Source organism: Oryx dammah, unplaced genomic scaffold (assembly GCF_014754425.2).
Source record: "Oryx dammah isolate SB20612 unplaced genomic scaffold, SCBI_Odam_1.1 HiC_scaffold_9, whole genome shotgun sequence".
NCBI lineage: Eukaryota > Metazoa > Chordata > Mammalia > Artiodactyla > Bovidae > Oryx > Oryx dammah.
The window spans coordinates 12,169,695-12,183,473 of record NW_024070193.1 but is presented as its reverse complement, the minus strand read 5'-3'; the positions used below and the strand labels follow the sequence as shown (position 1 = coordinate 12,183,473).

General features: G+C 49.1%; 1 protein-coding gene across 1 annotated transcript in view; it reads left to right on the top strand.

Annotated features, from left to right (window-relative positions):
* The first annotated feature begins 356 nt into the window (after positions 1 to 356).
* Positions 357 to 13,779, top strand: part of NT5DC2 (5'-nucleotidase domain containing 2) — a 51,278-nt gene continuing 37,855 nt past the window's right edge. Inside the window, exon 1 of the mRNA XM_040247140.1 lies at positions 357 to 630. Within this exon, the coding sequence (XP_040103074.1) occupies positions 396 to 630 (235 nt within the window). The 5' untranslated portion in view covers positions 357 to 395. The remainder of the gene's footprint in view (positions 631 to 13,779) is intronic.

The following is a 13,779-nucleotide window of genomic DNA, read 5'->3' as shown; positions in this document are numbered from 1 at the left end:
GGGTCCCAGGTAGACCCTCAGCACTCTGGCCCTCTCCTTTCCAAGCCCCGGCCGTCCGGAGCCTCGCGGGGACGGCCGTTCTTAGGAATTCCGACCTCCGGGAGGAGAACAGAAAGAGCCGCCATGGCCTCAGCAGATACCGCAGGGGGGCGCAGACTTCTGGCCCTCTCGGGAGACTGGGGGAAGGGGCCAGGCAGCCCGCCCCGCCCCGCCTCGCCCGGGACCTCCCGCCCCGCCGGGGCCGAGGGGCGCGCCCATTGGCGGACGGGCTCCGCGCGCCGCGCCCATTGGCCGGCCGCCGTGAGGGAGCACGAGGCCACCGTGGCGGGCGCGCAGTCGGAGGGGCGGCTGACTGGCCTGAGGGCCGAGGGCTGCGCGGGCGGCGCGCAGCGGGCATGGCGGGTGCGGGGCTGAGGGCGGCCGCTCGGCGCTGGATGCCGCGCCCAGAGCACGGCGGGCCGCGAGCCGCCTCGTCCTCGCCCTCCTGCCCAGGTTGCGGCCCCCCGGGTCCCGGCGCCCACTGCCCGGGCGCCCCGCGCTCCGCGCCCGCCCCGGCGCCGGCCGGCGGCGCCCCCGAGCCCAGCGCACACCTGTGGGCTCGATACCAAGACATGCGGAGACTGGTGCATGGTAAGTGAGCCCGAGCGGGAGGAGCGTCGGGGGTGTAGCCCGAGCGGCGGCAAGCTCCAGGGCACCGCTTGCGAGTCGTCCGGGACACGCCGCTCCTCGGGGGAAGCGCGGTGGTGGGGCGAGCCTGAGCGCCTGAGCCCCGAGCTCCAAGGCCCGGCTGCCCTTCGGGAGAGTGGTCCTGGGGACGGGTGGTCCTGGGGACGCTTGGAGGCGGGCGCGCGCGCGCGGGGTTTGTTCCTCCGCTGGTTCTCAGTAGCTCCGGGGTTCCTGGAGCGGCCGCCGAAAGGCGGGACCCCGCCGTCTTCCTTCAGAGTCCCACCGAAGCGGAAACGCCCCCAGCCCCTTGTTCTCTTCGGGGCACTTAGTTGGGACGGGAGTACTGGGGACAAAGCCAGCCAGCCGGCGGCGCTGGCCGGAGCGGACTCGGAGGGACTCTCGACCCAAAGATGCTGACTGGACTCTTCGGACGCCTCTAGAGTCCGGCCCTCTCTGTCTAGCAGGAGAAGGCGTTGAGAAACACCACCAAGTCGTCCCAGCCCCCTGGAATCCAGAAGAGTTGCTGCTCCCTCTGTCGGGGCACTTTCTCCTCTGTCCTCTCTCCCTCGGCGAAACGGGCAGATGAGGCCCCGGGGCGCCCCGGTGAGGCCGGAGGGCGGAGAGGGCTGGAGGTTTGTCCCGGTGTCGGGAGCCCTGCCTCTGCAGCGGACAGATGTGCTTGGCTCCGGGCCCTGTCTCTGGCCAGCTGGGTGGCGCTCAGCGAGCCTCTGCCTCGCGAACCCTCGGTGTCTTACATCGGAAAACACAGTCCTGCCGGGGCCCCTGCCTCAGGGTTGCGGCGGTGACTCGGAAAGAGGCCAAGAAGGGACAGGGGAGCTTCCGGAGGAGCCCCCTCCCCCCGGGAGTGACGCGGCTTTTGTTATCTGTAAGGACAAACGTGGTCCTGTCTGGAAGATTCCAAGTGACCGAACTGAGGCTTCCGCGCCCGCAGTGTGGAGACCTGGGGGTGCTGGGTGGACAGGACTCACCTCATGAGAAGCTGAGGCAGAAACAAGACCCCTGAGAAACGGTGGTTTTGAAGTCCTTGGCCCTCTCTGAGGAAGGTCCCTACCTTACCTCCCTACTGGACAGAACACTCCCGGGGTGCCAGTGTGTGGAGATGTCTTTGCTCTGCGCCTCCAAAAGACCTTCTGTACAGCCGCCTGAGAAGCCTGTATTGTGTGTGTGGCAAGGAGACAGAGGGAGGTCTAGTGGGCTTTAGCTCTCCAGGGCCTGCCTGAATCTTCACCACATCTCATAGACACCCAAGCTCCTCTTGATGTGATAAGGACAAGGTCATTTCCAAGTTGCCGTGGTGAGTGCCAGGATGAACCAGCCCTACACACCTCATTCCTAACTCCCCTTCTGGCTGGTTTTTCTGGTAGCAATTCTGGACATTAAGGCATGCTGATCCTGCTCAGTCATTTCTGACTGCCTGTGACGCCATGGACTAGCCCGCCACTCTCCTCTGTCTATGGGATTTCCCAGGCAAGAATATTGGAGTGGGTTGCCATTCCCTCCTCCAGGGGATCTTCCCAGCCCAAGGATCGAACCCGGGTCTCCTAGTCTCCTGCATTGCAAGCGGCTTCCTTACCACTGAGCCACCAGGAAAGCCCCAGAAGCATGCTGATGCCTGTGGGCAAAACTTTGCCAGGGAGCCAGGTCCCAGGCAAGCCCCTCTTCCCCCCTTAACCCTGGCCTCAACGTGGCAACATTGGAAGGCTAAGCCAAGGGGCACAGTGATTGAGACAGGTGGGGTGACCTGGATTTAAATCTCAGCTCCATGGCCTACTGCTAGATGGGTTGGAGTAAGTGACTTTATCTCCCTAAACTCTGATTTCTTCATCTGGATGATGGAGGAATAAATGTGACCACCTCATGGAACTGGAGTGGAGACTGAGCAAGGGGAGGCTCTAAGGCAGGGATGTAATGCCTGATGATCTGAGGTGGAGCTGATGTACTAATAGAAATAAAGTACACAGTAGATGTAATGTGCTTGAGTCATCTCGAAACCATCCCCCCACCCACAGCCTGTCCATGAAAAAATTATCCCTGGGGCCAAAAAGGTTGGGGATCCAGAAGCAGCAGGAGACTGGCCCCCATGAGTGGGTCTGATGGCTGCCATGGGGAAGAGGTGGCCAGGAAGCTGGGCGCTGCACAGTGAGACCAGTGAACCTGAGGGACTGGTACAAGGGAAAGTGTGTATCCTCACCTGTCTCTCTGCACCACTGCAGCCTTGGGGAAGAAACTGAAACCTTGTGGGCCCCAGACCTATGGTTTTCTCAGTGTAGAAGCTGGGCCGCAGGAGGCTTGGTCTGTGGGCTGCTTCCCCATTCTTCTTTGTTCCTGGGAGGATTGTCCATCCCTGGGAACATCCTCTGGGGCAGAGGTGAAAGCTTGCATTTGGCCAGAAGTCAGTGCCAGCAAGGGGTTGCACTGCCAAGCAGACCTCTCCCCTCCTGGGGAACTACTAGACTTTGAACTGAGAGTCACAGTTGACACCCAGGAACTTGGGACCGTTGGGAAGGGATGTTGCAGAAGCGCTTAGCTTCCAAGAGAGCTGCAGGCAGCTGGGTCTCCTGTTGCACCCAGGTGAGGAGTTTTCCATCTGCACCCACGAGTCTGGAGGGGCTGCTCTGCCCAGCCCCAGGGCCACCAGAGGAACCAGCCTCACCTGTTCCCCCACCCACGCGCTGTGCTGGGCTCCAAAGGAAAGGGGATGGGGGTGGGGACTGTGTTCCTTAGGGACCTCCAAGGTGAATATCTGTTGCATGGCCAGAGGCTTCTGCTTCCAATCACAGCTGGTTGTGTCTGAGACAAATTAATTCCCTGGAGGCCTGGGCTGTTTGGGCCTCAGCCATGGGCTAGAGGTCTCAGGAATGGGGCCACCTGGAGGCCCCAAAAGGCACCCTGTGTGTGCACCGAGTCCTGCCTGCTCCCCTCTGACCCCCTGCAAACCCTGTTTCCTTGAGGGCAGTCGAGGACAGGAGGTATGGGCTCCACAGGGGCATTGCCCATTTCATCCTACATTTGGTGAGAGTCCAGGCAAGAATGCTGCCCAGAGCATGTTCTGTGGGACCCTCCTATTTATTCTGTGGTTTGATACAATTTTTATTTCCCCTTTAGAGACAAGGAAACTGAGGCCCAAAAGATAAGGTGAGGTGATTTTCCTGAGGTCACAAGCCAGGGAGAGAGGGCTTGGTTTTCTCTCTGACCTCAAAGCCCGTGCCCTTTTGTCATCCACCTCCCCCTGTGCACAGATGGGGAAACTAAGGCAAACAAGACCAGGACTCCTCAGCCCCTTGGGAGTAGCCAGGGGATTGGGTGGCTATTGCTGTGTCCTCAGAAGGGAACAGCCTGGTCAATGGCCCAGAACCCATCACACACATACTCCCTGTCGTAATTAGCAATGTTCTGTGGCTCGAGGTGATGCTGAAAATTCAGCCTCTGCACTGGTGCCAAATCAAATCTCGGAGACAGTTGTGGGTGAAGCAGAAAAGATTAGCTTTATTGCTTTGGCAGGCAAAGTTCCAGCAGGTTCCTGCATCGAAATACAATCTCCCAACGTGGGAGGAATCACTGAGGAATTTTGTAACAATGGCTCAAGACTGGGTTTCCCATTAAGATTAGGGTGTGTGCAGGGCCTGCACTCGTTTAATCTCTGAGGGGCTCCTACTTTTTATTATTATTTATTTATTTGGCTGCATCGGGCCTTAGTTGCATTACATGGGGTATTTTGTTCAGGCAAATGGACTCTAGTTGTGGTGCCCAGGCTTCACTATTTGGGGCACACGGCCTTAGTTGCTCCAAGACATGTGGGATCTTAGTTCCCCAATCAGGGATCGAACCCTGCATTGCAAGGTGAATTCTTAACCACTGAGCCACCAGGGAAGTCCCGATCTCCTCTTGATGAGTTTCTCTGGTTCCTCAAATCTTGCCTCGGCAGTTCCTCCTGCCAGTCTCTGCATCCTTTTCCTTCCCAGCAAGTGACTGTTTGAATCTCTCTCTGGAAATCAGAGAAGGTCATGCAAGCTGGAGTCTCTTCCCTCCAAACAAGAAACGGGAGACAGAAATGATTCCCTGCTCAGAACCCCCACAAGATCCTGCTCGGTTTCACTCTCCCTTTCTTTGTCACTCCTCAATCTTCTTTTTTTTCTTTTTTTCTTTTTTTTCCTATTGGCATATAATGCTTAACCATGCTGTGTTAGAGTTTCTGCTGAACAACGAAGTGAATCTGCTATGTGTATACATTTATCCCCCTCCATCATGGGCCTCCCTCCCACCTCCACCCACATCGCACCCAAACGTGTCATCTCAGAGCTGAGATCCCTGTACCATACAGGAGGTTCCCACTACCCATCCATTTTACATGTGGTAGTGTCGGTATGGCAATCCTAGTCTCCAGTTCGTCCCACACTCCCCTTCCCACGTGTGTCCACATGTTTCGTCTCTGCATTGCATCTCTGTTGCTGAAAATAGCTTCATCTCTACCATTTTTCTGGGTCGAGAAGATCCCCTGGAGAAGGGAATGGCTACCCACTCCGGTATTCTTGCCTGGAGAGTTCTGTGGATGGAGGAGCCAGACAGGCTACGGTCCATGGGCTCACAAAGAGTTGGAAACAACTGAGCGACTCACACACACACACACACACACACACACACACACTACCATTTTTCTAGATTCCACATATATGTCTTAATACCCAGGATTTGTTTTTTTCTTTCTCACTTCGCCCTGTATGACAGACGTTAGATCCATCCACCTCTCTACAGATGACCCTGTTTCATTCTGTTTAGTGGTGGGGCCACTTCCCAGGTGGTGCAGTGATAAAAGAATCCACCTGCCAGTGTAGGCGACCCAAGAGATGCGGGTTTGAACGGGGTCAGGAAGATCTCCTGGAGGAGGAAATGGCAACCTCCTCTAGTATTCCTGCCTGAAAGATTCCATGGACAGAGAAGCCTGGTAGGCTACAGCCCAAGGGGAGCAAAGAGTCAGACACAACTGAGCATTCCATTGTATATATGTATATATATACATTGTATATATTCTATGTATGTATATATATATACATTGTATATATGTATGTATACACGATATGTACGTTGTATATATGTATGTATACAACTTCATCTTTCCATAGACAATTAGGTCTCCACATTCTGGCTGCTATAAATACCACTGCAGTGAATATCTGGATACATGTGTTGTTTTGAACTATGGTTTTCTCAGGGTATATGCCCAGTCATGGGATTCTTGGTGGTATGGTGGTTCTATTTGCAGTTTTTTTAAGGAACCTCCATACCATTCTCCATGGTGGCTATACCAATTTGCATCCCCATAACAGAAGAAGAAGAGTCCTGTTTTCTCCACACCCTCTGCAGCATTTATTGTGTGTAGATTTTTTGATGGTGGTCATTTTGACTGGTGTGAGGTGATAGCACATGGTAGTTTTGATTTCCACTTCTTTAATAATTAGTGATGTTGAGCATCTTTTCATGTGCTTCTTGGCCATCTGTATGTCTTCTTTGGAGAGATGTCTATTTAGATCTTTTGGCCATTTTTTGATTGGATTGTTTTTTTCAATATTGAGCTCAATGAGCTGTTTGTATGTTTTGGAGATTAATCCTCTGTTATTTACTTTGCAGATATTTTCTGCCATTCTTTTTCTTTGCTGTTGTTAGTTTTCACTGGAGTATAATTGCTCTACAGTGTTGTTAGCTTCTCCTGTGCAGCAGTGTGAAGCAGCTGTAAGTGTGCCTCCGTCCCTCTGTCCTAAGCCTCGCCTCCGCTGTCGCCATTCCACGCCTCCCGGTCGTTGCGGCTCAGCGAGCTGGCCTCCTGGTGCTGTGCAGCAGCCTCCCACTAGCATCTGCTTCCCACCACAGCGCGGCTCTGTCGGCGATGCTCTCTCAGGTCTTCACTCTCCCCTTCCGCTGGAGCGTCCAGAAAGCCCATTCTCTACAACTGCGTTTCTATTCCTGCCCAGATAAAAGGTTCATCTGTACCATTTTCCAGATTCCACATATATGTGTTAATATACAACATTTCCTTTGTCTTTCTGACTTACTTAACCGTCTCTGACAGCTCTCGGTCCATGCACATCTCTGAAATGACACTATTATGTTCCTTTTTATGGCTTAGTAATGTTCCATTGCTTATATGTACCACATCTTTTGTTTTGACTTTATATTTTTGAAGGACAGCTGCTTTACAATGTTGTGTTGGTTTCTCCTATAAGATAATGCTATCCCACCCCTTTTGATCCTCGAGCTCACTAGGCTGGCCCGCATGATACCGCCTCCCACTCTCACTATCCCGCCCCTGTGGATCCTCGCGCTCACTAGGCTGGCCCGTGTGATACCGCCTCCCACTCTCACTATCCGGCCCCTGTGGATCCTGGCGCTCACTAGGCGGGGCCGCGTGATACCGCCTCCCACTCTCACTATCCGGCCCCTGTGGATCCTGGCGCTCACTAGGCGGGCCCGCGGATTACCGCCTCCCACTCTCACTATCTGGCCCCTGTGGATCCTGGCGCTCACTAGGCGGGCCCGCGTGATACAGCAGCTCGCCTACTCTATCCATCGTCCGCTTGGCGGTGCATGTGTCCGTGTTCCTCTCTCAGTTCGCCGGGCTGTCTCCATCCCTTGCTGTGTCCGCAGATCTGCTCTCTACGTCAGCATCTCTGTTCTGCTCTACAGATGGGATCATCTGTAACATTTTTCTAGATTCCATATATATGTGTGTTAATCCACAGTATTTGTTGTTTTACCTGACTTACTTCACTCTGTATGACAACTCTAGACCCATCCACATCCCGACAGGTGACCCAGTTTTGTTCCATTTTACTGCTGAGCAGTATTCCATTGTCTATATATGTAAGACATCTTTTTCTTTTTAAATTAGAGGATAATTGGTTTCCAATGTTGTGTTGCTTTCTGTTTACATGGGTGTGAATCAGCTGTAAGTATGCGTATATCCCTTCCCTCTTGAGTCTCCACCTCACCCCTCTAGGCATGCACAGAGTGCCAAGCTGAGCTCCCTGCGCGGCACAGCAGCTTCCCACCAGCTGTCTGTCGTTCGTGTGGCAGCTTATCCATGTCACTCTTCTTTCAGTTCACTCTCCCCGCTCCTTCCCCTGCTGTGGCTACAGATCTGTTCCGTCTGTGCACAGTTCCCACCCTGCAGGTAGGGTCATCTGTACTGCTGTTGTAGATTCCAAATAAATGTTAAAATGTGATATTTGTTTTTCTCTTCCTGACTTACTTCACTCTTTATGACGTACACTGGATTCATCTACAAGTGACCCAGTTTCCTTCCTTTTTCTGGCTGAGTAATATTCATTTCTGTATATGTACCACAGTTTCTTTATCCATTCGTGTTTCCCTAGACAGGTTGTTCCCACATAAATACTGCTGCCTTGAACACTGGGATACGTGTGTCCTTTTGAACTATGACTTTCTAGGGTATGTGCCCAGTCGTTGGGTGGGTGGGTGCCATGATAGCTCTTCTATAGTCTTTTATAAGGAACCTGCACAGCATTCTCCCTCAGTTCACACCCTGCTAACTGAGTGGGCTCTCATCTCCACACCCTCTGCAGCATCTGTTGTGCAGACTTCTAGCTGGCGGCCACTGTGACAGGTGTGAGGTGATATCTCACTATAGTTTCCACTTCGTTTCTCTAATAATTCACGATGAGCATCTTCACATCTGCTTCTCGGCCGTCTGTAGATCTACTTTGAGAGGTGTCTGTTTAGGGTTTTTGGTTTGTTTTTTGGATATTGAGCTCCACGAGCTGTTTGTATATTTTGGAGAGTATTTGTTTTATCATCTGAAAATACTTTCTCCCATTCTTTTTTTTTTTTTAACTTTTCAATGGAAAAGTAACTACAGTGTAATTAGTTTCTGCTGTACAACAGTGTCAGTCAGCGGTAAGTGTACATAGATCCCCCCCCACCCCCCGTCTTGAGTCTCCCGAGAGACTCGCCATCCCACCCCTCTTGATCTTCACGGAGCGCCGAGCCGAGCTTCCTGGGATGCCTGGCAGCCTCCCGCTAGCTGTGTGTTCCACACAAGGGTGCTCATCTGTCAGTGTGTTCGCGTGCCACTCTACACCTGTGGCTCTGTTTCTGCCCTACAGACAGGTTCATCTGTAACAGTACTTCTGGATTCCACATATATGTGTCATCTATGATATTTTTTTCTCTTTTGATTTATTCACTCCTTATGGCAGCACTAAGTTTATCCCCTCTCTATATGTGATCCAATTTCCTTTGTTTTTATGGTTGAATAATATTCCATTGTATATACATACCATGTTTTTAACTTTTATTTTGAATTGGAGAATAATTGCTTGCCAGTGTTGTGTTGGTTTCTGCTGCACATCAATGAGAATCATATATATATGTCTTCCCTCTGACTTCTCCCTCCCACCCCATTCCCAATCCCACCCATCTAGGTTATCACACAGCAGAGAACTGAGCTCCCTTGGTTGTCCAGCAGCTTCTCGCTAGATTTCTATATTATACATGACAGTGGATATATGTCAAGGCTAGTTGCTCAATTAACCCCACCCTCTCCTTCCTGGGCTATTTCGACAAGTTCCTTCTCTACATCTGCAGCTTTATTCCTGCCCTGAAAATAGGTTCTTCTATATCATTTTTCTGGATTCCCCATATAAGTATTACTTCACTCTGTATTACAAATCTAGGTCCATATTTCTACAGATTACACCAGTTTTGTTCCTTTTTGTGGCTGAATAATTGTCCTTTGCAGATACCTATATATATACACACACACACACACACGCATCACTTTTTTTTTTTTTATGTATTTGTTTTCAATTGGTGTAGAATTGCTTTCCAATGTTACTGGTTTCTGCTATTGAACAAGGTGAATCAACTATAAGTGTATATATATGTATCCCCTCTTTCATGACCCTCCCTCCCACCGTCACCATCTCACCCGTTTTGCTTTTCACAGTATACCAAGCTGACTGTGTGTGATCCGGCAGCTTCTCATTCGCTTTGTATTTTTCACGTGATAGTTTATCCATATCAACGCTAGCTACCCTTCCAATTCACCCCACCCTCTTCTTCCCTCACTATGTGTACAAATTTGTCTTTCTTTGTCCTTATTCCCGCCTTGCAAATAGTTTCATCTATACCTTTTTTTCTAGATTCCACATACGTGTCTTAATATATGATATTTGTTTCTGTTTGGCTTCACTCTGTATGACATACTCCAGGTGCATCTACAGAACTACAAGTGATCCAGTTTATTGCTTTCAACAGCTGTGTGACATTCCATTGTATATATGTACCACAGTTTCTTTATCCATTCATCTGTCGATAGACATTGAGATTGTTTCCATGTCCTGGCTTATAAACCGTACTGCAGTGATGTCCTGGCTTATAAACCGTACTGCAGTGAACATTGGGGTACAAGTGCCATTTTTAATTATGACTTTCTCAGGATATATGGTCAGTCGTGGGATTTCTGGATCATACTGTGGATCTAGTTGTAGCTTTTAAGGAACCTCCGTTTTGACTGCATCGGATTACGTTCCCAGCAGTGGTGCCAGAGGGTGCCCTTCTCGCCACGCCTTCTCCAGCATTGATTGTTAGTGGATTTTTTTTTCCCTTTGGCGATGAGCCATTCTGACCCATAACATGTGGTACCTCATTGTAGTTTTAACTTGCGTTTCTCTAATAATCTGTAATGTTGAGTATCTTTTCATGTGCTTCTCAGCTGTCTGTGTGTCTTTTTTGGAGACATGTCTACTTTGGTCTTCCTCCCATTTTTGGATCTGGTTGGTTGTTCTTTGGATATTGAGCTCCACGATCTCCTTGTATGTTTCAGACATTGATTCTTTGTCCATTGCTTCATTTCCAAATAGTCCACTCCTCTTTTTTTTTTTTCCAGTTTTCAGTTAGAGCACAGTTGCTTCACAATGTTATGTTGGTTTCTGCTGTACAATATGCATCAGCTATAAATACACATCTGCCTCTTAAACCTGTCTCCCACCCCTACCATTCTAACCTCTTGGTCTTCACAGAACATCAGGCTGGCCTCCCCGTGGTATGTGGGAGTTTCCCCCCAGCTCTCTACTTCACGCTTGGTGGTGACACGTGTCAGTGGTGGTGTCTCAACTCGCCACACCCTCTCCTTGTGTCTCCTGTCTGTGCATGGGCAGATCTGTTCTTGCCCTGCAAATAGATTGAAATCTATTTCTAGATTCCACATATATGTGTTCATGTACGATATTTTTTTCTCTTTCTGATTTATTCACTCTGTATAACAGCATAGGTCTGTCCACATCCCTACAAATGACCCAGTTTCCTTCCTTTTTATGAATAATATTCCACTGTATGTACATACCACCATTTTTAATTTTTTCTTAATTGGAGGATAATCACTCTCCGGTGTTGTGCTGGATTCTGCTGTACGTCGGCGTGAATCAGCCGTAAGCGCACATATGTCCCCGCCCACGGGCCATCACGGATCTCTCACACATCCTGTGTCGGGCAGCAGTTCCCGTAGCTCTGTGTTACACTTGGGAGTCCGTCCGTATCAGCGCTGCTCTTTCAGTTCACTCCGCAGATCGTCTGTACCACTTTCTAGATTCCAATTATATGTGTCAATATGTGATATTTGTTTTTCTTTTTGTGACTTACCTCACTCTTTATGATGTACACTAGGTTCATCTAGGTCATGACAAGTGATCCAATTTCCTTCCTTTTTATGGTTGAGTAATATGCCATTCTGTATATGTACTACAACGTCTTTATCCATTTGTGTTTCCTGATGGCTCAGATGATAAAAAAAAAACATCCTCCTGCAATGCAAGAGACTTTGGTTCAAACCCTGGGTCAGGAAGATCCACTAGAACAGGGCCTGGCAAGCCACTCCAGTATTCTTGCCTGGAGAATTCCATGGACAGAGGAGCCTGGCGGGCTACAGTCCACGGGGTTTGCAAAGAGTTAGATAAGAATGAGCAACTGACACTTTCACTTCACATAGACAATTAGGTTATTTCCACATCCTGGCTATTGTGAATCCTGTAGCAGTGACTGTTGGGATACATGTGTCCTTTTGAATTATGGTTTTCTCAGGTTATATGCCCAGTCATGGGATTGCTGGGTGCTGTGATAGTTCTATTTATAGTTTTCTGAGTAACCTGCGTACCATTGTCCATAGTGGCTGTACCTGTTTTCATTCTGACCAACAATGCAAGAGTGTCACCCTCTTCAGCATTTATTGTGTGTAGACGTCTTCATTGTAGTTTTGAGCATCATTTCATTTACTTCTTGGTCATCTGTATGTCTCCTTTCAGTCAGTTCAGTCACTCAGTCGTGTCCAACTCTTTGCAACCCCGTGCACTACAGCACGCCAGGCTTCCCTGTCCATCACTAACTCCCAGAGTTCACTCAGACTCATGTCCATCAAATAGGTGATGCCATCCAGCCATCTCATCCTCTTTCGTCCCCTTCTCCTCCTGCCTTCAATTTTTCCCAGCATCAGGGTTTTTTCCAGTGAGTCAGTTCTTCGCATGAGGTAGCCAAAGTATTTTCAGCGCCAGCATCAGTCCTTCCAATGAATATTCAGGACTGATTACCTTTAGGATGGACTGGTTGGATCTCCTTGCAGTCCAAGGGACTCTCAAGTCTTCTCCAACACCACAGTTCAAAAGCATCAATTCTTTGGCGCTCAGCTGTCTTTATAGTCCAGCTCTCACATCCATATGTGACCACTAGAAAAACCATAGCTTTGACTAGATGGACCTTTGTCCGCAAAGTAATGTCTCTGCTTTTTAATATGCTGTCTATATTGGTCATAACTGTTCTTCCAAGAGCAACGGCTTTTAATTTCATGGCCACAGTCACCATGTGCAATGATTTTGGAGCCCCCCAAAATAAAGTCTCTCCATTGTTTCCCCATCCATTTGCCATGAAGTGATAGGACCAGATGCCAGGCTCTTAGTTTTCTGAAAGTTGAGTTTTAAGCCAACTTTTAAACTCTCCTCTTTCACTTTCATCAAGAGACTCTTTAGTTCTTCGCTTTCTGCCATAAGGGTGGTAGTCATCTGCATATCTGAGGTTATTGATATTTCTCTTGGCAATCTTGATTCCAGCCTGTGCTTCATCCAGCTCGGCATGTCGCATGGTGTACTCTGCATACAAGTTAAATAAGCAGGGTGACAGTATACAGCCTTGATGTACTCCTTTCCCCATTTTGAACCAATCTGTTGTTCCATGTCCAGTTCTAACTGTTACTTCTTGACCTGCATACAGATTTTTCAGGAAGCAGATAAGGTGGTCTGGTATTCCCAACTCTTAAAGAATTTTCCAGTTTGTTGTGATCCACACAGTGAAAGGCTTTGGCGTAGTCAATAAAGCAGAAGTAGATGTTTTTCTGGAACTGTCTTGCTCTTTTGGTGATCCAGTGGATGTTGGCAATTTGATCTGTGATTCCTCTACTTTTTCTAAAACCAGCTTGAACATCTGGGAGTTCTCAGTTCATGTACTGCTGAAGCCTGGCTTGGAGAATTTGAGCATTACTTTGCTAGCGTGTGAGATGAGTGCAATTGTGCAGTCGTTTGAACATTCTTTGGCATGGCTTTTCTTTGAGATTGGAATGAAAACTGACCTTGTCCAGTCCTCTGGCCACTGCTGAGTTTTCCAAATTTGCTGGCATATTGAGTGCAGCACTTTCACAGCATTATCTTTCAGGACTTGAAATAGCTCAGCTGTAATTCCATCACCCCCACTAGCTTTGTTCACGGTAATGCTCCCTAACGCCCACTTGACTCGCATTCCAGGATGTCTGGCTCTGGGTGAGTGATCACACCATCATGGTTATCTGGGTCATAAAGATCTTTTTGATATAGGTCTTCTGTATATTTTGTGGCCTCTTCTTAGTATCTTTTGCTACTTTGAGAGATGTCTATTAGGCCTTTTGGCCATTTTTTATGTTGTTTTTAGGTTGTGTTTTTTGAATATTAAGCTGCGTGAGCTCTTTGTATATTTTGGAGGGTAACCATTTGTGTGTTATAACATTTCCATATATTTTTTCTCATTCTTTTGTTATCTTAGTTTCCAGTTAGAGTATAATCG